We start from the raw sequence: 21,532 nt of genomic DNA on the forward strand, positions 1-21,532 counted from the left end.
TTAGTAATTATTATCCCGTCATGGGTTAACTAGACTCAAAAGATTCGTCTCGCAAATTACAGACAAACTGTGTAATTAGTTATTTTATTTAGCTATATTTAATACTTTATGTATGCGTTAAAAGATTCGATGTGATGGAGAATCTTGTAAAGTTTTGGAATTTTGAAAGAAACTAAACAAGGCCTTGCTTCCGAAAATACTAGGTTGGTGAGTAACCACAACAAACAATGCATTTATGTATGCTGCAGGGCACTTGTGACGTTGTGCCGCAGGCAATTTCAGATTTCTGCTGAGCTTATTTCTTGTATTGTTCAGTGAAATGTCCTGTTCAACTGAAATAAGAAGGGAAGAAGGGATCTTAATTTTGATTCCAACCATAGTCACAGAAAATGGGGTCGAAGGTACGTTCCTTGATCCGGGAACATCGATCCGTCCTGGGATTATGGCAGCAAGAAAATAACTAGAACACGGTAGGTAGTAAAGAAACAAAAAGGAAGAAACAATAGACTACACCGTACCACCCTTAACATTAAATTCGATTCCAAAATATTAAGTCGGATCTCGCTAGTATATAGCCCAAAAAACCTAAATGATTGCTGAAACAAGGAGCATGGATGAGGACATTTCAGGCATTATAAATTAGATGGATATTTGTCCGGGTTTTTCAGACCTAGCCACTCCTAAGCTATTCTCACCAGCGCCGCTGTTTGCATGCTGGATTTTTGCCTTACACGAGGACTGAATTATGGGCCGTGGGCCGGTTGACGAGTTGCTGTTGAATTAAAGATAATAAACTACCTACTCCCCCGGTCTAAATCGTAGATTATTTCAATGTTCGCCTAGACGGTCGTTTAGCCCTTAAACTCTACACAGTTGTACACCATTTCCGTTTAATCAGTTGTTTTGATCGTTTAAACGGTCGTTTTTCCCGTTTAAACACCCGTTTTGTCCGAATAATGGGCTAAACGGTATGTGACCAACTGTTTACTATTTAGTGTTTAGGATAACACCGGATCATTTTAATTTTTCTAGACACATATTCTTATCATGCTTTTAGATATACGCTATGTCTATATACATAGTAAAAATTATATATCCAGCTAAAACAAACTATTATTTGGAACGAAGAGAGTATCTACTCGAATGTAGATAGGAGCTCCCTCATTTAGGACCGAGCATGGCATTGGTTTTGTAGGCTAACAAGGGAAAATCGGACCAATCAGAAACATTATATTAATTATTTTCACACTAATAAAAATACTACATCCGTTCTAGAATATAGCTATTTTTAGATTTTCTCCGATTCAAATCGTTTAAATGTTGACTGTAGATGGTAAAAAGATATAAAGAATGACAACATAAAAGTGATATCAATTTATTCATAACGAAACCAACTATCACAATATGTAATATTTTCTATTTAAAAATATTTATTTTTAAAAATATTATTGGTCAAAGATAAAAATATTTGACTTTGTTCAAGTCAAAGTTGTTATTGAGACGGAGGTAGTAGTTGACAATATCCTGGCCGAGCCAAGCCCAGTCTGGCTTAGGCCCGACTTTGACAGCCCAACAAAATTATTGGTCGAAGTTGTGCAATTAAGATTAATAGACCTAAAAAATTGGAACGAGCTGCTGTTGAATGACTGTCATTCGACTACAGAGGAACCGGTTATAAAAAAGTTGGGGTTTTGTAGACCCGGTTCGAGCCCTGCCCGACCCACAAAATGCTTAAGTCTCCCTTGAATGCCACATAAAATTCCGTGTTAACACGGAAGATACCGGATCCTCTGACAAACGGACATGTGAGGCCAGGCCGACATGTCTGACGTAACTGCATGTGAGAGACAGTGAGAGGCTCCTCCTCTCCACAGCAGTAACACAGTGCATATATGAATGTACGATGCGTCTATGCCATGGCTAATCGATAATAGAGCGTAAGGAGAAGGTATTGCGTGAAATCTATACCAGCCGAAGTCGCGGTGATCTCGTCGTCCTTGCAATCCGCGACGTGCAGCGCCACCGTGGTGGTGGATCCCGGCTGCGAGGCGTAGAAGTCCTCGAGCGCGAGCGAGATGGACGCCATGGTCGCCTTCCCGCCGGCCGTCCCGAGGTCGAGCAGCGCCCCGACCTGCACGGTGCTCGAAGGCGTGCTCGACCTCTGAGCTTCCCCAAGCTTGGACTCATGGCTCACGTAGAGGAGCAGGTAGACGAGCCAAGAGGAAATCAGCACGAGCACCGGGACGACGGCGCCATTTCTGCGAGTTATTATCACCCTGTCGGCTCCCTATCTCGATCAGCTAGTGATGAACGAGGAGCTTGGATGCATGGCCTTTGCCATTTGGTTTGCTGCCTTTTATATAGATCGTGCAGTGACAGGCTGCTAGCTCTTACGTATTAGATTGTAGTCAAGTGGGTTGTTTGTTTGGTTGGAGTTCACTTAGTGATCACCCACACCACACGGTTATGGCGACGGCGATGATCTCTGCACGACCATGCCCGAGACTTGCCTAATTAAGTGCTGAAGTCTTGTCGGATTGTTGCCATGCATGATTGCGCTATTATTAGGAATTTAGGAATTATGATAGGACTTGGGAGGTGCGACTTTTAACAAATTAATGTACGGACGGTGTCCCATCGGAAGGATTTGCTTCACTTCGGCGATGTCATGTGGAATGATCTAGCACTAGTGGCGCCCATGTTCCATCGTCGTCGATCGTGACGGGGTGCTGAAGCAAACTGGTTTGACATAGTCAGATTCGGACAGTGATGCATGCATGCTTTGTCATGACCAGGTCGTCATTGCGGGCCGGTCTCGTGGGCCGTGTGGTGTTCTTGACTTAGATATGCTTGGCTCATAAATGGAGCAAGACTTTAGGTAGACCTATACGAGAACATATGAGGTGCAAACCAACCTATTCGTATAAATTATAGAAATTTAAATCGGAGCCATCAGATCAACATCCAAGTGGAGGGGCGCAGAGAGGTGGGAGGAGAAATTTGCAAAAATATAATTATCCAATCCAAGGACAGGTCCAGATTGTAAAATTACCAATTCCCCATATCATTTGGATGTTGATCCAATGACTCAGATTGAAATTTTCATAGTTTGCACGGAGAGGTTGATTTGCACCTGATACGTTCCCAACATATATACAGCTTTTGTAAGTTTTCCTCCTCTTATAAAGCTACCAGTATTTGAAATATCCGTGTTATTATATATATACCTCATCCGTCCACTGAGCCAACCATAAATAAATATCTAACCCTCATAAAATGTTGAATTAGCCTGTTTGAAATGTTGAATTAGGATTGGCATATTGTTGAATTATGAGAGCATCTTCAATAGTTTCCTATTTATCTTTCCCATCATTCTTTTTCTAGAAAAGACAAAAAAAAGTCTTCAATAGTTTTCTATCTTAATTTCTCATCTTCTAACAATTGGCAAATTGAACTCCCCTGTGCCTAAAAATACGCACTCCTTACGACTCCTGATCGCCCTCTCCGTTTTGCTTTTTGTCGCGCGTGTTTCTTCTTCGCGCCATCATTGTCGACGATCCCTTGCGGTGCCAGGCCTCCTCGGCAACTCTCTCTCTCTCTCTCTCTGTGCAATATATCATATATGGCTCTCTCTCTCTACAATATATGGCCTGGCCGGCGAGCGGTTCCCTGGCGCCTGCGCCTTGGCCCGGCGTGGCCTGTGACCCTGTGTATGGCCTGCCCGCCTGCCGCCGTTCCTGTATCTGGCCTACACCTTGGCTTGGCGTGGCCTATGGCCTGTCTGCCGGCATGCTGCACGACGTGTGCCCGTGTATGATCTGATGACCAGCTGCTGTTGTATTTTTTTTGTCAATACATCATACTAGAACATTCGGCGCGCAATGCGCGCCCTACCATTTCAATAGTTAAATCCAGCAATAGAATCAAATAAATATTAGAGAGCAAGAATGCATGCTTCTTGTTTAAGCATTTGAGGAATGCTCAAGTTTGGAAATTTCTTCAAAGGGTTTGTTACAAGTAAATCAATCTCAATGCATACCGTCTATCCTCTGGATGCAACAACTTCTATTGGCAATTTACCAGCCTGTTAAGAAACCACACGAGAAAATTAGAAATAAACATAGGAGAGCAGGAAGAATAACAAAACCAGGGGCCTTCTGTTGCACAATGAGTACAGGATACATGCATTATACTCCAAAGTCAAAACCTATCACAAAGATCACAAATGAGTATAAGTAACTACAGGTGCAGGGTGTGCATTATGGTACTTGTGTACTCTATACAGCACAGTGGCAATCTAAATTGTGCATATGTACTCAAACTCCAATTGTTCCTGGGATGTGAAAATAATGAATGGCTTTTTTCTAACATAAGGATGACAGGTGCATGAACATTTAGATCAACACCTTTCATTTCCTTTTCAATTTTCTTTGCTGTTGCATGAAGGCATCATCTCAACTTCAGTATTACAAAGATATGCAACGTCCACAAATGCATTAGTGGATTTATTTTAATGAAATTTAGGATGATTTCCACACATTTAAGAATAAATTCTCAAACCTTATATCATAATACTTCTAAAAATTAATATTTGAAAACCACGATTGCTATCCTCAAAGAGTGTAATTTTGCCACATGTAAGAACCATGGCTAACTACCATAACACAACCAAAAATTCATCAAGAGCATGTGGCAATGAAACAGCAACCTAACAAAAAGTTTTTCTTCAGAGTGCTATAACATTTGAAATTTCCAAATTTATAGGAGAAGAGAAGTAACTGCACATACCAAGTCCTAATGCTCTAGTACCATCTTGATTCAATGCATTGTTACTGCCAAAGTATAAATTTAATTCGCATATTCCATCCTGCAATTCCTAATGCAACAAAACAGCGCAACTCTGAGGCAGACCACACTGATAACATTGCTATTGCCCTGGCTCATGAATCACGAACCACATGTTGTAAAGTTACTAATTTCAAGAACCACATGTTGTAATTTTGTGACTATGCATATCCAGCATGCATAAATTTCTATGGGCGGAACTACAAGCGTCCAAGTAGGTAAGAAATTCAGACTTCCCAGGATGCTAGACTCTTCATGTAGGGAGGAAGTTGCTCGTACTCCTCCTTTGACGCCCTTATCATTTCTTTGAACGAACTGCATTCATGGAGTTAACAGTGAAAAAAATCAGAATGACCAAGATTTGATCTGTCTTTAAAACATCCAAGACATTCATGCTAATAACCTTGATCATTTCTTTCATTTTGGGGAGCTATAAGTTGAGGTTCCTTAATGATATTTTGTCCAGCATCAGCACTGAATAGTATAGAGCATTCAAAAATAAATTGGGATATTTTTAAAATGAGACTAAAATAAGGAAAGGAAAATTAGAGGTAAACAAATAACAGTGGAGAAGCGTGAAAGGTGATAGCTATAGATAATGAATGGATTTCTTTCTATTGCATTTCAGGATTCTTGTAAAGCTTCTTCGGGTTTCACTATAATCTGTGACTCCAAAATCCTAGCAAATTATCACTATTCAAGCCAGAAATTAGCAGCTAACAAGTAATACTAATACCTTCCTAGTTCCTACTATCTGGCTCCCAAGAGCCTGAATTTGAAGGCGCAAACTTAGAGCATGGAAGGCTGAAAAGCTAGGAACATTCAGAACATAGCAGAGTAGCAGATTATACCACGGCAACATAATAGCAGGCGAAAGATTATAGAAGATAAATCGATTTATCTCTCCATGATCCATCCATCATCAGGTAGCAGTAATTTTAATGAGCAAATGACAAGCCACGATTAACAACAAAGAGTAACCTTTTTTTTATCCAAGATCTAGCAAACAACTGGAGACGAGAAAGGAAAGCAAGAGCAAGGCACACCTGAAGAGCAACTTGCCGGCGACGAACCCACTGCAGGCGAAATCCGTGACCTGCACGAGCAGCAGCAGGTCCGAGGGGCGGAACCCATCGGTACCGAGTCCAGCGGAGAGCTCGCCTAGCAGCTGCGCGCCAGAGGGCGGGGCCAGCGGCGAGCTCGTCCAGTAGCGGCACGCCGGAGGGCAGGTCGAGGAGCTCGACGTCCGCCAGGAAGTCAGCCAATGTGGCCACGAACACCACGCCCTCGCCCGTGCAGGCGATGCGCAGCCGCCCGCTGCCTTCGTCGCCGACGGCGATGGCTGGCTACCCGTTCGAGCGCCTTGCAGCGACGCACCTCACGCTTGTGGCGCCGTCACCGCTAGTCGACGCGCCGCCGAACCTCGTGCGCTGCGGCCCGCTCCACTTCCTCCGCCTCTTTCCACACGTCTTCCACCTCTCTCTCTCTCTCTCACCCCCACCGCCGCGGACCTCTACGCCGTCACCAACTCTCCCTCCTGCTGGCGATCTGGATCTTGCGAGAGCGAGCAGCGAGGGCAGAGAGTAGGAGGAGCGCCGGCAGGGAGATGCGACGAAAGTAGGCGGAGAAAGGAAGGGGAGTGGAGGCAGAGAGGGAGAGGGAGAAGGGGATCAGAGTGGAGGTGGCGGCGGGGAGCAGGAGAGCAAGGGAGTGGGCTGCGGCCGGGAGGAGGGAGAGGGGGTAGGGTTCGGGTGTGGTGGAAGGGCATAAACGAAAAAGTACCTGGGGGGTTTTTTGCAAACACAACAGTGTTATCAGATTTTCTCTTCTTTATGTGGAAATAAACATTAGTTTGAGGGTCTGTGTGAAAAATTTACGAATGTGGGTACTGTGCACTCCGTGTGGAATGGGTTTATCTATAATTTTGAAAAAATAGGTGTACTTATTTGCAAAATTGCCAGAGCTCCCGGTAACGCGACGCATCCCGTTTTTCCCGTGGGATGCGAGGAGAGGAGCGCAGAACAGTGGACTTTAACCATTCCGATGCTCGCGTCGATCAGTTGTTTTTAAGCAAAGTTCGCGCCGATCAGGGAGGGATGGCAGCAGATGCTCGCGCAGCAAGGGCGGCGGCGGCAGGTGATCGCACCGATCAGAGGGCTGGTCAGGGAGGGGCGGCGGCAGGTCGTGGCGGCAGAGCGGCTGAGAGGCGCCAATCATATGCTAGCCAGAAGGGGGCGGCGGGCGGCAGGATTGCAGCGTGCGACGACAGTTTTTTTTTCCGCGGAATTCACGTTGGGCTACAATTTCTGATTTTTAGGGAATAAAAATAGGAAATTATTGGAGATGGAGTCTGTTTTGCCTTCCCATATCTATTTAGAGAGTTAGCAAACAACAAATTTTGGAAAGAATACATAGACAACTGTTGGAGATGCTCTAAAGAAAATACTGAAGTGTGTATCAGGCATGGTAAAATCTATGTGAGGTGGGGGAAGCAAAGTCATAAATGAGGACCTGGATCCAGTGCAGTTGTTACTGCTACTGGAAGATAAGCAGTCATTGCATCTGAACCATTGTAGCAGCTTTCTATGGCTAGGATCACATCCATTCTTTTCCACCTTTCATCCCACCTTTTGTTGTTAGTCAGTAAGCCAAAACAACACCAAAATAGAGAAGAGAAGGCATGCCTTTCACTGGAAACTGAGAGTTTAATGCTCTGCAATTTACATTTCCAAAAGAACATATACTAAGCTGAGATTCTCTTGTATATACCAAGATTCTCTATTTCTATTCATATACAAAAGCTTGCATCACCCAGGTTTACATTCACAAAAGAGCATATGCTTAACACAAAAGAGCATATGCTAAATTGGGATCCTTTTGCATATGAGAACTCTCTAAAACTTGCATCATCCACTAGCAGCCATGGCTTCAGTACACAACCTGCTAACAAAAAAAATTAGAGATCATGACTTGTCAAGACAATTGAACATGTATAGTTGACCTACACTTACATTAAAGTGCTACTAAAAATACCAGCCATCTATCCCTTCCAAGGAGTGAGGGTTATTGACATCTTGAGCAACATTTGAACTCTGAAAAAAAAAGAATATAAAGAGAGAAACATAGAGAAAAAAATAGCACGGTCAGATTAAATATTGGCATTCTATTTTTATGAGAAAAGAGAACTGTCAGCATACCATTAAAACTTGGGTAAAACTACGAATTGATTCATATTCTTGTGATTCCGGTACAGGACTTTCACATTCTTCATATTGTGCATGCTTGCTCTTTTTCTTCTTGTTTTGACTTTTTCTTCTTTTTCTTGGTAAGTTTTTCAACCCAATTTTTCATTCTTTTTGATCCACCCTTTTGCTTTCTTTCTTCTTTAGACCAGCAGCATGCGCATATTGTTCAGGCAAGCTGAATGTTTCTTGAACACTAGACTTTTCAGTATCCATGGTAGGAGTTCCTTTGATTTTTTCATTCACCTGCTTACTCACACTATGAAGTGCATCTTCCACAAGCAAGTAGCAGTCTTCGAAATCAGCAGCTCGTGAAGCCAATGAAATGAACATTTTGCAAAGATTTTGTAACGTAGTGCAACATCTAATTTTGGATTTTCCACTATATCCTTCCCATGCATATCTTGGACAAGCCCTGACCTTGCATCTCGAGTCCATCGTTTCATAATATATCTTTCAGGAAGTAGCTTAATGTTCATCAAATCAAGATCTTTTAGTGCATGCCTACATAATATGTCAATCCTCTCAAAGAGTCGACAACTACATGAGACAATCTGATGAGCTGGGTTGACAATAACCCTGCACTCTTCTTCAATTGTCAATTTCCCTCCAAGAGCTCCGATTGCAATGACAAACTCATTAGTTCCATTTGAACTAACTATGTAGGCTGCCAGGTGCTTTTCATATTCACCTTGGAAGACTTCAAATATTGCAGGTGTATAAATCATGCTTGCTTGTAGTAACATAGGTGCCATCATCTCAATCCTTGGTTGTTTCTTTCTAGATTCGAATTCAGATTGTACCTCCTTCTCTCTTTTGTCTTGAACAACATGCTCCACACGCTTTAGAAACCTAATGATGTCAAGATCTGATTTCAAGTGGCCTTTCAGTGCATTATTCATACTCTCGCTTAGTTGTGTACTTCGCATTCCAATTGAAAAAACATCTATCATGTAGCACTCAGCCTACTTATGTTTCAACATGTAAATGCTGTCTAGCCAAGTTGATTTACTAACTTTTAGTCTCATAGCATCAAATGCTTCTTCAAAATCTGCCTTTTCTTCGTATTGATATATGCAAGAACTGAAATCTGATAAGATACTTGACTCTTCCTCGTCCTCAGACTCTTCTTCATTCTGAGAACTCAAGTGTTTTACTGCATTTTGTGATATATGCCAATGGCCAAGTACACAAACCATGCCATGCACTATTGAAGACCTCAGCCACTGCCTTTCCCATAGCAATATCCTGATCAGTGTAAATTGTTTGAGGTTGCTTTTGATTATGTGTTGACAAAAATGCATTGAACAACCACTTGAATGACTCAAGTGTCTCATCATACATCAAAGCTGCACCAAAAACCACAGTCTCCCTAAACTGGTTGAAACCAACAAACATACCAAATGGTCTATATTCTTTGTTGGTTCCAAAAGTAGTGTCGAATGTGATGACATCACCAAAATGAGCATAGTCCACAATCATCTTTGAATCAACCCAAAATATATTGGCTATCTTTTCTTCACAATCCATTTGTATTGCATACTGAAAAGAGGGATTCTCTACAACTTTATCTTGAAAATATTTTAGCAAACTTCCAGCCTCACCATACAACATCTCTCTTTGGCGTTTAGTGCGCAGATAATTCTTATGATCACGATGGGTGTACCTGAGGTTAGCTGATCCACCAACATATCGACCAAGAAACTCATGAGCTGCTTTAGGTGCAATACCAGAATCATCAGCCAGTGTTCAATATCAATAGCTTGATGCTTAGAAATGTTTCTCTGTGATGGCATCAGATGACTAGTTTGTGCAGTTTGAAGAATGCGGTTATGCTCAACAAATAAATCATGCACTTTGTATATCTTATTTTCTCTTTCCAAAGTAATGCCCATGCGAACTACGCAGCATGTTCTTGTATGAGCTCGATTACGCTTAACAACACAAAACCTTTTATCTCCAGCATGAGAACCCTGATTTGAACAAACAAACCTACTTGATGTCACCAATCCATCAAGATTACTCGTGTTTGTGTAAGACTTTCGAACATCAAAACCCATCCGACCACCATATGTCACCCAGAACTCCCAGGCTTCATCCAAACTACTAAATGTCATACCAAGTCGTGGAATCCAAAAAAAAGTTGCAGCAACTCTGCAATCGTGGGTAATAGGTAATGCAATCAACCATTTTGCTCATTTACGGTAGTACTTCCTACACAGAAATTAGTAATGTAGAGCACAAACCTTGTTGGCAATTCCTCAAGCAGCTGTTGTGCGTCATCCATAGAGCCACCAGCCTCAGATGCAAGCGATTGCACAGGGGTGCGGGGTGGTTGCGCTTCCTTGAGCAGCTGCTGGGCATCATCTATGGAGCCACCAGCCTCAGCTGCAAGAGATTGGACAGGGGCGCGGAATGGCTGCTCAACTCCGGCAACAGATGAAGAAGCATGCGGGAGAGGAGGTTCCATGGCGCGCCGGCCGCTCGCACGGTCGCCTCCCTGCCCACGGCAAAGAATAAAATGGCGCCAATTGCTGGCGCTTTCCCTCCAGTCAGCGCCGTCACGCCCTTTTTTCCCTCCAAGAAGTACTAGTGCTTTCCCCGTCTGTAGCAGCCCTTCGATTAGTTTGGGACGCTCCAGATTCTGCGACTGCTAAAGTTGCAGTCTCTATAGCAACCGCACCCAATCTGTGTCCCATAAATGAATATCCAACCCCGTGCAATTTTGAATTATCCTATTAGAAATGCTAATATTAGGTTCACAGATTGTTGAACTAAGTATAAGAAAATATTGAATGGCAATCCATGGAAGGAGATTGATGAGCTGCAATGATTGTGCTAGATGGGTCTAGTGGACTTTAAAGCTTCTCTGTTCACTGTGCTGTGGTTGATGGCTGGTGCTGATTTATTGTGAGAGAAAAGTACTGCTGCCTGGCTGGTAGCTGCTGCCTGGTGTTGGTTTGTTGTGAGAGAAAAACTCTGTTGGATGAATGCAGCGAACAGAGTAGCATATTGGAGCTCCAAGACTTTAGTCCCTAGCTTGATGGTATGAACCTAGCTCTTTTGCACGGCCGGGCGCTACAAATTTTTTTCTTGCTTGTCACCAAAACAATCTCAGGGCAGACGCTTGCAGCTCAAGCCTGCATGGATTGTGGAGAGCCAACCAATCATGTTTAAGGAAGGAATATGGATACGTATAGCAAAATTACGAAATTTGAAAAAGAAACAAAGAGAAAAGGAGAAAGAAAAAGAAAACCCGTCGCTATCCAGTTTGTAATTAGCTTTTTTATTTTTCTTCTTCTTATTTTATTTTATTTTCCTTGGTATATTCCTTTTCTTTTTCTTATTTTATTTCTAATTTGTTTACGACGCAGACATATTTGTTTTTCATGTAGAATTGTTTGTTATCGATACTCAACTACTTTTGTTTGCTATATACAATCATTTATTTCTAATCAAAATATTTATTTCACTGTATATAACAATTTGCTCATGCACACATAATTTGTTTTTGATATTCAATTTCTATTGTTTGTCCTATACAACTAAATGTTCATGATATTAAATCTTTTTGTGCACTATACTATTAGGGAACATATCAGGTGCAAACCAACCTCTCTGTGTAAACAATGGAAACTTAAATCTGGGTCATTAGATCAACATCTAAGGGGAGGGGTGATTTGCAAAAGTGTGATTAGCCAATCCAAAGGCGGGTCCAGATTGTAAAATTACCAAATCCCCCATGCCCCCTTGGATGTTGATATAGGTTCCAATCCTATAAAATTACACAAGGTAATATATATAGGAAAGGTAAAAGCGGAATGTAGGCCCAAAGTAAATGCAGAAGCAAGTGAGGTAGAGAATGCAAACTCTCGGCATGGTGACACAGTGATTTTTACCAAGGTATCGATAAGCAACACTTTCCACTAGTCCTCATTGTTGGAGCCCCTCTCAAAGAAATGCCCACAAAAGGGCATAAACTTCCCCACGGAGTAACTCCATGGATAACCGACGGACCTTCCCCACGAGCAATTGGGTCCCTGCTTTGCCTCTCCCGGATGGTCCGCGTTGTCTTCACTAGGTAGAGCTTTGAAAAAACACCAAGGGCCTCTCCTCCCTCTCACAAGTACCGGCGGCCTCTCCACAAACTTGGATGTAGGGTCTCGCAAGACTTACAAGCCCCGGATTTACAACTCTTTGTGCGCGCAAGCACCCAATACAAAAGGAGGTATGCGAATTAAACCTAGTCTAACTCTAGGTTAATTCCTAAAGCAATGCATTAAAAGACCTAAACTAGCACTAATAAAAACTAAGCCTTATACTAATTACTTAAATCTTCTCTTGAGCACTTTGGTGGCTAGAGCACTTGTGTGAATCTGGAATGCAAGCCTACAACTTCTCCAAGCTCTAACACACTTCAAATGGCCGGGCAATAGGGTATAAATAGCCGTACACCAAATAAACTAGCCGTTGCTCCAACCCTACTCACCTGAAAACTGCACTAACCGACTAAATCGGTTAGTTCATTTTGCACGGGCCGATTGATTCGATCAGCTCTCCATTGGACATGACCGAATGAGTCACTTTGGACATGACCGAATGAGTTTGTCATTCCAGAGCCGTTGCTTCTTTTAACAGCATCACTGACTAATTCGGTGCTCCTTTGTTTAGGCTGATCGAATCAATCGGTCAAACCAGTGGCTTCATCTTTTGCTGCTCTTGATCACCGATTGATTCGGTGCATGCTACTTCTGTGACCAACCGAATTGATATGTCATTTGCTTCACTCAGTGCTCTGTACTTGTTTTGCTTCATTTCTTCGTGAGTCTTTTATACTTGATCATTTGAATGGCTTCCATTACATCCTTGGAACCTAACAAACTCTTTCAAAGATGCATCTTGACAAAAATATTAGTCCCAATAGTTATGTTGTTATCCACAATAATAAATCACAAATAATGGATTAGGGGCCATTTTCTTTACACTGTACATGGGATAAAATAACAACCTTTTAAAATACTAGCAGGATACTGACTGTCGCCCATGCCCTACAAGTCAAAGCTGAAGTCACTGCCTCGATAGCTGGACTGACTGGAGAAGGGGTAAGAAGAAAGAAAATCAACCAATTCCTCACTGCACTCGTCCACAAATTCCTCATTCTCCTCCAAGAAGAATCACCATCGGTAGAATAGACTGCACGTTTAGTCCAGGATTATTGTGACTACTCGTTCGCTAGAAAACTCCCATATCATGCCTAATCCCGCCGGGTAAACGACCGGCGTCGCCGTCGAGTTCGTTCGGGCTTGGGCTTGTACTAGTAACTAACTTTCCTCCACATGCATGTTACCTGCCGTTTTAATTCGCAGGGAAGGGGATCGATCGATCTCTCATGGTCGCTCTCGCTCCAGAATATTGAAGATTCCAGCTTGGCGCCGCTAGTTGCCTAATTCTGTGCCGACACGTGAAGCAACAACGACGGGTCGACGGCCGCCGGTGGTCCCCCCCCCCCCCCCCCCCACCAGTCCCGGTGTTCCTTGGCGAGGACCACCACCGGCCGGACGACGAAGCTCGATCGCTCAACGACTTTGACCGCGCCACGTCCACAGTGTCTGCTGGTTCCTCGCCAGTCGCCTCCTCTGCCCGCTCACGGCTCACCATGTCCGCCTGTCGAGGAGCTACCTACACGCGGCTCCCGCGTCGCCACGGCCACGGCCGGGTTGAAGTTTTCTTTCTCGCCCCGGCCGTCAGGCCGGACGGTCACGCCGTGCCGACACGAAACGACGAACTTGTAATGTGTATACTATTCATTCATGCGTCGACGACAGAATAGATTGGGTAGCCTCCCACGGCACGGGCAGCCCGTCGCTGTATGGCTGTAGAATTTCGCGGCAATGCATGTCTTCGCCACGGCCACGCGGTTCAGCGCTCGCGGGCGGCGACGGCGACCGCCCTCGGCGCGGCGCGCGGCCGGTTGTGGCACCGCAAGTCATCGCCCTGACAGGCGCGTGTACCTGCTTGCCAGAACGCCGTCGTGCCGCTCACGCAAAACGGCAGGCACCGTGCCCCAGAGAGGGCAGCTATACTAGTCGCCTAGCTGTCTACTGGTACGGTGCTGCTTTCTCCTTTAGGCTTTAGCCATCGTCAGTGAATCGAGCAAGGGCCCCCCCATGAAAGCTGGGGCGGCTCGTCACCAGCTGGTACTGCCACTGGTAGCGGGCGCCCGCTCGTCGTCGTCCGGTCGGGCCGCGGCACTCCCCCCGTCTCGTCTCCTCCTCGCCGTCCTCGTCCTCTGCCTCGCCGGCGGGGCCGAGCGGGGCGAGGGGCAGGCGGCGGGGGAGACCGGCGGGCGGGCGGTGGACGTCGGGGTGATCCTGGACCGGACGACATGGCTGGGGAACGTCACCTGGGCGTGCATGGAGCTGGCGCTCGAGGACTTCTACGGCGACGCGGCGCGCGCGAGCTACCGCACGAGGGTCAGGCTGCATCTCAGGGACACCAGCCCCAGCGCCGTCGACGCCGCGTCGGCAGGTAAGTCCGGCGAGCTAGCTCGATCGCTTGCGCGATCATCGCACACACATCTTGTTGTTAACATACTCATTTCGTCCCTTGTGCCAACCTCTCCACGCTTTGACATTTGACGATTTTAGTAAGCTCGTGCGTACCGAACTTGCATGTGTTTGTTGGCGCAATGCGAGCGGTTCACAGATCGAGAGTTTTTCTTTTTCTTTTTGCTCCGATATATACTATGAAGTACGAACCCTCTAAACCGCATGGATCTCTATTTCGGCACAGTGACGGTGTGCTAGCTAGTATCAGAGAGCTGGAATCCCTGTTCTGCTTCTTCAACCCATGGCCATCCGAGCTCGGTTCGGGTAGTAAAGCGAGCAGAGCAAGCTTGAGCCTTATCCGGAGCAAGTATATATATATATATATATATATATATATATATATATATATATATATATATATATATATATATATAGAGAGAGAGAGAGAGAGAGAGAGAGAGAGAGAGAGAGAGAGAGAGAAAAATATATATATATATATATATAGAGAGAGAGAGAGAGAGACCTTCATTATTAGTTACTTCGCTGCGATCTTGAGCAACCAAGTGCTCCACACACACCTGCACGTGTTCAGTGCTCTCGCCATACAGCACACTGAACCAAGTGCTTAAAACTAGGTTTTATTGGACAAGTCACGAGCTTACATGGATATGGCAGCAGGGTTATATGTAGTCTTTGGCGGCGAATGCGTCCATTGGACTCTGTTGGCATCCATGGACTAAACTTTAGGCCTAAAGTTTAAAATTTAGTTCATTAGGTGATCCAAATAGGTGGACTAAATTTTAGACTAAAGTTTAGTTTCATCCCAACTAAAGTTTAGTCCATTAATCCATAGAACCCAAATCTAATTCGGGCTAAAAGTTTAGTTTCATCCATTTATGTATTTCAAATTGTTTCACCTAATGTTTAGTCACCTAAAAGTTTAGTAGTCTTAGGTGATCTAAACGGGACATTATTTACGCTCGACAGTATATGACATCAAAAGATTTTTCAAGTGTTTTCTTAAATAGCCAAGGATAATTATATTGTTATTCTTCACAATATCTTATTAGTTGTCTGAAGTTTTTCTTGTCTAATTCAGATATTTTCTCAAGAAAATATAAGATAGCATTAAAAAACCACCAACAGAAAAAACGTGGACCACTGGAAAATAAATATAGGGAATGCCTCAGTTAAGCTAAAACAGCTATGACTATTTGAGAAAATTGTAAAAGATCATAGAAAATTTTTTGGAGACTCAAATGATATATGGATTATGCAAGCATCAAACTTATAGGGCTGTTCTATATATATCTCCATAAATTTATGAGCTTTTGCTTGCATAAACATCGGCCATTCCTAACTCCCAAGGCCATTTTCAATGAGGGCATTTCATGTTGAGTTTCCAAAATGTGATATAAGTAAAAAAACATTTAATTCATAGTTCAGTTTCAAACAATGTATTGTTTCCCAGTCTATATGTAAAATTATTCAATCCCTCATACCCCTTGGATGTTGATCCAATAAATCAGATTGAAGTTTCCATAGTTTTCATGGAAATGTTAGTTTGCACCTGATACATTCACATGTAAAAAAACCCCAACTATCTTGGTAGCACGGTAACAATGTATACATAATTTCATCACCCGTGAAACTCATTTCACAATTCTCTTTATTGATTCTTTTCCACGTTATAAAAACGCTAACACGACACTCTATTGAAACTTTCCAAGTGAAAATATCCTAATGACACTTTCGAAGAATAGGAAAGAAAATAAAAAATCTTGTGGTGCGAGCCCAAGGCGGGAAGCCCCAAACGGAGCAGCAGCTCGGCCCGACGCGACGGCCCAGCAAATTTGAGCCCATATCGCAGCAACATTCCACCAGCATCGCACCACGGCTTCTCTCGCCTTGTCCGTTCCGTGGCTTCTCTCGCCTTGTCCGTTCCGTTCCCATTCCTCCCTGCCGGATGCCCGCCCGGATTCCTGAACCCCGCGTGGAGCGGCGGACCGCGTCCTCCGGCGGCTGCACTGTGCACTGCCGCAGTCTCCTGCGCCGTTGGCGCCCAACCGACCGCTGCCTTCCTCGCCGGTTCCTTCCCCCCTGGTTGCCGCGTCACCAAGCTCCGCTCCGCTGCGTAAGGAGAAGGTACCCCGTGTCCCCGGTTGGGTGTTTCTATATATACTAGCGATAAATGAATCACCGAAACCTTGCAATGCCAAATCCATCCGTGTAGCGAAGATGTCACGAGTGTAGTATGAAAGTTATAGCTTTCCAATGGATCCGTGGACGCCTGATACCTACAATGGCCAATACATAGGGTCCCTGTTCGTCCCTGCTTTCAGTTAGGATAAGACCGAAGTTGTGTGCTTTGAACCATGTTTTTCTGCCCCCAAAACAAGAACCCACATGGTATTTCGTTGTATCTGAAGTTCCACTTTTGCTGCCTAGTCTCAGAATTCCTGGATCTGCTGCTGGATTGAAACCAAATTTTGTCCCTGTGAAGGTAGAATGAATGAGCGCCACTGAACTTTTCAGTACTGTTTACTTACATATATTTGGTAAACACTGCAGGTGTTGATCTACTAAGAAATGTTGGTGTGCAAGCAATTGTGGGGCCACAGACATCAACTCAGGCCAAATTCCTTGCAGAGCTTGGGAACAAGGCATCGGTCCCAATCATTTCGTTCTCTGCAAATAGCCCATCCCGGTCGTCTAGTCAGACCCCATACTTCATCCGGACAGCATGGAATGATTCTTCTCAAGCAAAAGCTATCGCCTCGCTTGTCCAGAAATTCAACTGGAGGGAAGTCGTACCTGTTATTGAGAATGATGATTCCAACACTAGATTCATCCCTGATCTTGTTGATGCCCTGGGACAAGTTGGTACTCGTGTTTCGCACAGGTGCAGGATCCATCCTTCGGCTGGAGATGATGAGATAAAGGGTGCTATCTCTAGTTTAAAAGGCAATTGGACCAGTGTATTTGTTGTGCGCATGTCATACCAGTTAGCCCTTAAGTTTTTCCAGCTTGCCAAGGATGAGGGGATGATGGGCCAGGGCTATGTATGGATTGTGGCATATGGTTTGACGGATATTTTTGATGTAGTTGGTTCTCCTGCACTTGATGTGATGAATGGTGTTCTTGGGGTTGAACCTTATGTTGAAGACACCGAGAGACTTCAAGATTTTAAACAGAGATGGCAGGAGAAATACAAAAGGGAAAATCCAGGCACAAAACTGAATGGGCCTATACTTTCTGGTCTGTATGCATATGATACTGTATGGGCATTAGCGTTAGCTGCAGAGAAGGCCGGATATGTGAATTCAGACTTTATGCCGTCTGAAACAAATAATGGATCCTCTGACTTTGACAAAATTAATACTTCCAAGGCTGCCGAGAAACTGCACGATGCATTCTTGAAAACTAGTTTCTATGGCATGACTGGGAAATTCCACATTCAGGACTGGAAATTGGTATCGACAACTTACAAGATAATAAATGTAGTTGGTCAGGACAAAAGAGTAGTTGGGTTTTGGACTCCAGGATTCAACATATCCAGAAATCTAAACAAGAAAGCTGATCTTTACACCATTGTATGGCCAGGTGGCAGTGACAAGGCACCTAGAGGATGGCTATTGCCTGCAAATAAAAAACTCAAAATAGGAGTACCTTTTAAACCTGGGTTTAGCAATTTTATTCAATTTGAAAATGGAAAAGCCACAGGTTTCTGTGCTCGTGTATTTGAGGAAGTTATTGATGCATTACCCTACGAAGTACCCTTTCACTATGAGGAGTTTGGAGATGGCAAAGGAGAAAGCAATGGAACCTATGATTCACTTATCTACAAAGTTTATCTTAATGTATGTTTGGACTTGGCTTTGTTCCATTTTGCTATTTGTCATGATCAAACTAAAGGAGTAAGGAGTTAAACTTGGTGTCCAAACTAGCCAATGAAACAATCTATTACTCTATTAGTTTATTAGAACTGATCTAGACTTATCTACAAAATGCTGTCATTATGCTCTTCTTGAGTACATAAAACTGGTTGTATGTGATTATTTTTTTTATCGATCATCAGTCATGCAAACATGTAAGATTATAAGCTTAATTAATGTCTATGTACCTTTTCATTCTATATTTCTGTACTATGAATATGCATAATCCACACAAAAGATCAGTGTTCGTTGGCACTTATGTTTGTTTTGCACTGGGTCATATTCCTGCTTTTGTGCAATTATCTGATTTGTAAGTTTTCTACATGGATATTTTATTTTTAGGAATGCAGTGGTGATTTATCTGAATATATTCCAACTAGAAGGCAGTATCTCTATTATTAATCAAATCAACTTTAGTAACTTGTTTACAGACTCCTGTCATCAAAATAACAGAATTCCTCCTTTATTCAATTCTGAAAAAGAATTGTTACCTCCTTTAAGAGGTTAAGTCAGTCAAATTCTTTTGTGTAACTATTATTCCTAGTAGTTTGTTCAACTTGTAGAAATATGTTGTAAACATTCGTAGCCTCTACTATAAAGTTTCTCAACCAGTTTTATGTGAATTGCTGGCAGGAATTTGATGCAGTAGTAGGTGATGTGACAATTCTGGCCAACCGTTCTTTATATGTGGACTTCACTCTTCCTTATACTGAGTCAGGGGTACGCATGCTAGTTCCTGTTAGGGATAAGAGACAGAAGACTGCATGGACATTTCTAAAGCCTTTGTCAGCTGATCTATGGTTAGGAACTGGAGCCTTCTTTGTCTTCACAGGTTTTATAGTTTGGTTTATAGAGCACAGAACAAATCAGGAATTCAGAGGACCACCAGCCAATCAAATTGGATCTATCTTCTATTTCTCTTTCTCAACCCTTGTATTTGCTCATAGGGAGAAGATTGTGAACAACTTATCAAGAATTGCATTAGTGGTTTGGTTTTTTGTGGTGCTAATATTGCAGCAGAGTTATACTGCAAGCTTAAGCTCAATTCTCACGGTAGAACAGCTTCAGCCAACAGTCACCAATTTAGATGAAGTTATCAGGCGAGGGGATTATGTTGGCTACCTCAGTGATTCTTTCTTGCCTGGGCTTTTGAAACGGTTGAAAATTAATGAATCAAAAATGATCCCATTCAACTCTCCCGAGGAGTACAATGATGCCTTATCAACTGGAAAAGTTGCTGTCATTGTTGATGAAATACCATACCTCAAATTGTTCCTTAACAAGTATTGCCACAACTACACTATGGTTGGGCCAACTTACAAATTCGATGGATTTGGTTATGTAAGTGATTTCTATAGTTTTTTTCCAGTACAGCTATACAATTAATCAACATTTGCATCTACTTTGTTGCAGAACCCTGCTATGTTACTATATAATTATTTTGTAAATTTGGTGCTGTGATCAATTATTTGGTCTTTAGATTCCTGTATCGTTATGATGTAAAAATGCCCAAGGATGAGAAGCATGGTTAGATTCGTCTTCTGGTGGACTGAAAAAAACTCAAGATCATGTGTATGGAAAGGTGTCTCCATATTATTGGTTCACAGCTTAGGCACAAAAGATTTAATGCTTTTAGAAGTATTAAATAACACAAATAAGTTCAGTTTACGAAATTAATAACTCTGCGTAAGTGCCTATGTTGTTTCAACATAGCGCCTCCCAAGCCCAGATAAAGGAGGGGTCCCTTCCACATAATGGGGATGGTTGTGATTTGCTTGGCGAACCAACTTAAAAAACTCGGCCACTTATGGAGATTGTCGTGCAGTTAGCTCGTAATTTTGTGCAATATTCATTATGTTTGTAGTTGGATTTTTAACCATTGTGATTGCGATGTGAAAATTATGATCAACATAATATTCCCCCTTCATCATGCGTGGTTTGCGCAAATGGTCAATATAACTGGCTCACTGTCACACAGTAGGGCTTCAGCAAATGATTAATAAATTACCCTGGTGTTTTGTAGCACTTGTGCTCTAATTAATTGACATGTTTTACGTTTTTCTGTTTCTGTTCTATTCTGCAGGCATTCCCTCGAGGTTCTCCACTCACACCTGAAATTTCACGGGGAATACTGGAATTGGCATCCAAAGGCAGAATGGCGGAACTGGAGAAAGAGTTTTTATATGTTGATACAGTGTGCCCGGACAAAGATGACTCCCAAACCTCAAGCAGCCTTACATTGCACAGCTTCATTGGCCTGTTCATGATCACAGGGGCATCTTCATTGCTGGCTCTTGTTCTGCATGTTGGCATAACCCTTTATAATAATCGGACTCATTTGATTAGTGCCTGCAGTCAGGGTTCATGGCGTGGATCGCTTGTCATTCTCTCCAAGATTTTTCGCGAGCATGAGGATAGCTCCAATACTCCAGATAAAGAAGAGACCAGAATTGCTAATGTCGATCTGGCAGTTGAGAGCCCATGGAGCATGTCTAATCACATCATCGAGAATTTTGATTCAGACACTGATACGGGAAGCCCAGCAGGAGAAGAAACCCCTGGTAGGGAAGTTTCGAATCAGGATCTTGGTCCACCATCATTTGCGTACATGCATTCTGAGAGGTAGTGGAGTAGCATTCTTTTATCTCTTGCCGCTGCGAAGCACCAATAACTCTGGTCATCGCATACTATTCAGTATAATTGACTCATTTGATGTACAGATGTAGTCTGCTTTTAGTTTCATCATTAATACATGTGTCTCAACCTGTAGTGCCAATTGTTTTTACGACAAGTTAACTATAAATTTCAGCATAGCAAAATCTTTGGAAAGAGGAGCATGTGCATCTGAGAGAATCCTATCTGACGAGTTATTCTGAAATAAACAGTAAACGAGTACTTTGCGAGCGTTTTGGCGCGCCCAGTGTTATCCTAAACGCTAAACGGTAAATAGTCGGTCACTTAC

The 21,532-nt window shown here is 43.1% G+C and overlaps 1 protein-coding gene and 1 long non-coding RNA gene across 3 annotated transcripts; one reads left to right on the forward strand and one right to left on the reverse strand.

Moving 5' to 3' along the window:
• Positions 1–3,902: 3,902 nt before the first annotated feature.
• LOC120695725 lies at positions 3,903–6,281 on the reverse strand. 2 transcript variants are annotated; one of them, XR_005683840.1, is made up of 3 exons: positions 5,892–6,281; positions 5,249–5,319; positions 3,903–5,160 (listed from the first exon to the last, which is right to left on the reverse strand). It is a non-coding gene; the product is annotated as an uncharacterized LOC120695725 (long non-coding RNA). The 2 variants fall into 2 exon arrangements; XR_005683839.1 differs by lacking the exon at positions 5,249–5,319.
• A 7,902-nt stretch (positions 6,282–14,183) lies between these two features.
• Positions 14,184–21,399, forward strand: LOC120695726 (glutamate receptor 2.9-like). The gene is made up of 4 exons (XM_039978940.1): positions 14,184–14,615; positions 17,207–18,495; positions 19,204–19,911; positions 20,654–21,399. The coding sequence occupies exons 1-4, from the start codon at positions 14,255–14,257 to the stop codon at positions 21,194–21,196; spliced, it is 2,901 nt and encodes a 966-aa protein (XP_039834874.1). The 5' UTR covers positions 14,184–14,254; the 3' UTR covers positions 21,197–21,399.
• The last annotated feature ends 133 nt before the right edge of the window (positions 21,400–21,532 follow it).

The sequence above is a fragment of the Panicum virgatum genome, chromosome 2K (genome assembly GCF_016808335.1).
Source record: "Panicum virgatum strain AP13 chromosome 2K, P.virgatum_v5, whole genome shotgun sequence".
Taxonomy (NCBI): Eukaryota; Viridiplantae; Streptophyta; class Magnoliopsida; order Poales; family Poaceae; genus Panicum; species Panicum virgatum.

Coding starts and splice junctions, on each gene's coding strand:
- LOC120695726 (XM_039978940.1), top strand. CDS start 14,255: ATGAAAGCTGGGGCGGCTCGTCACCAGCTGGTACTGCCACTGGTAGCG. Junction 18,496..19,203: donor TCTACAAAGTTTATCTTAAT/GTATGTTTGGAC, acceptor AATTGCTGGCAG/GAATTTGATGCAGTAGTAGG. Junction 19,912..20,653: donor AATTCGATGGATTTGGTTAT/GTAAGTGATTTC, acceptor TCTATTCTGCAG/GCATTCCCTCGAGGTTCTCC.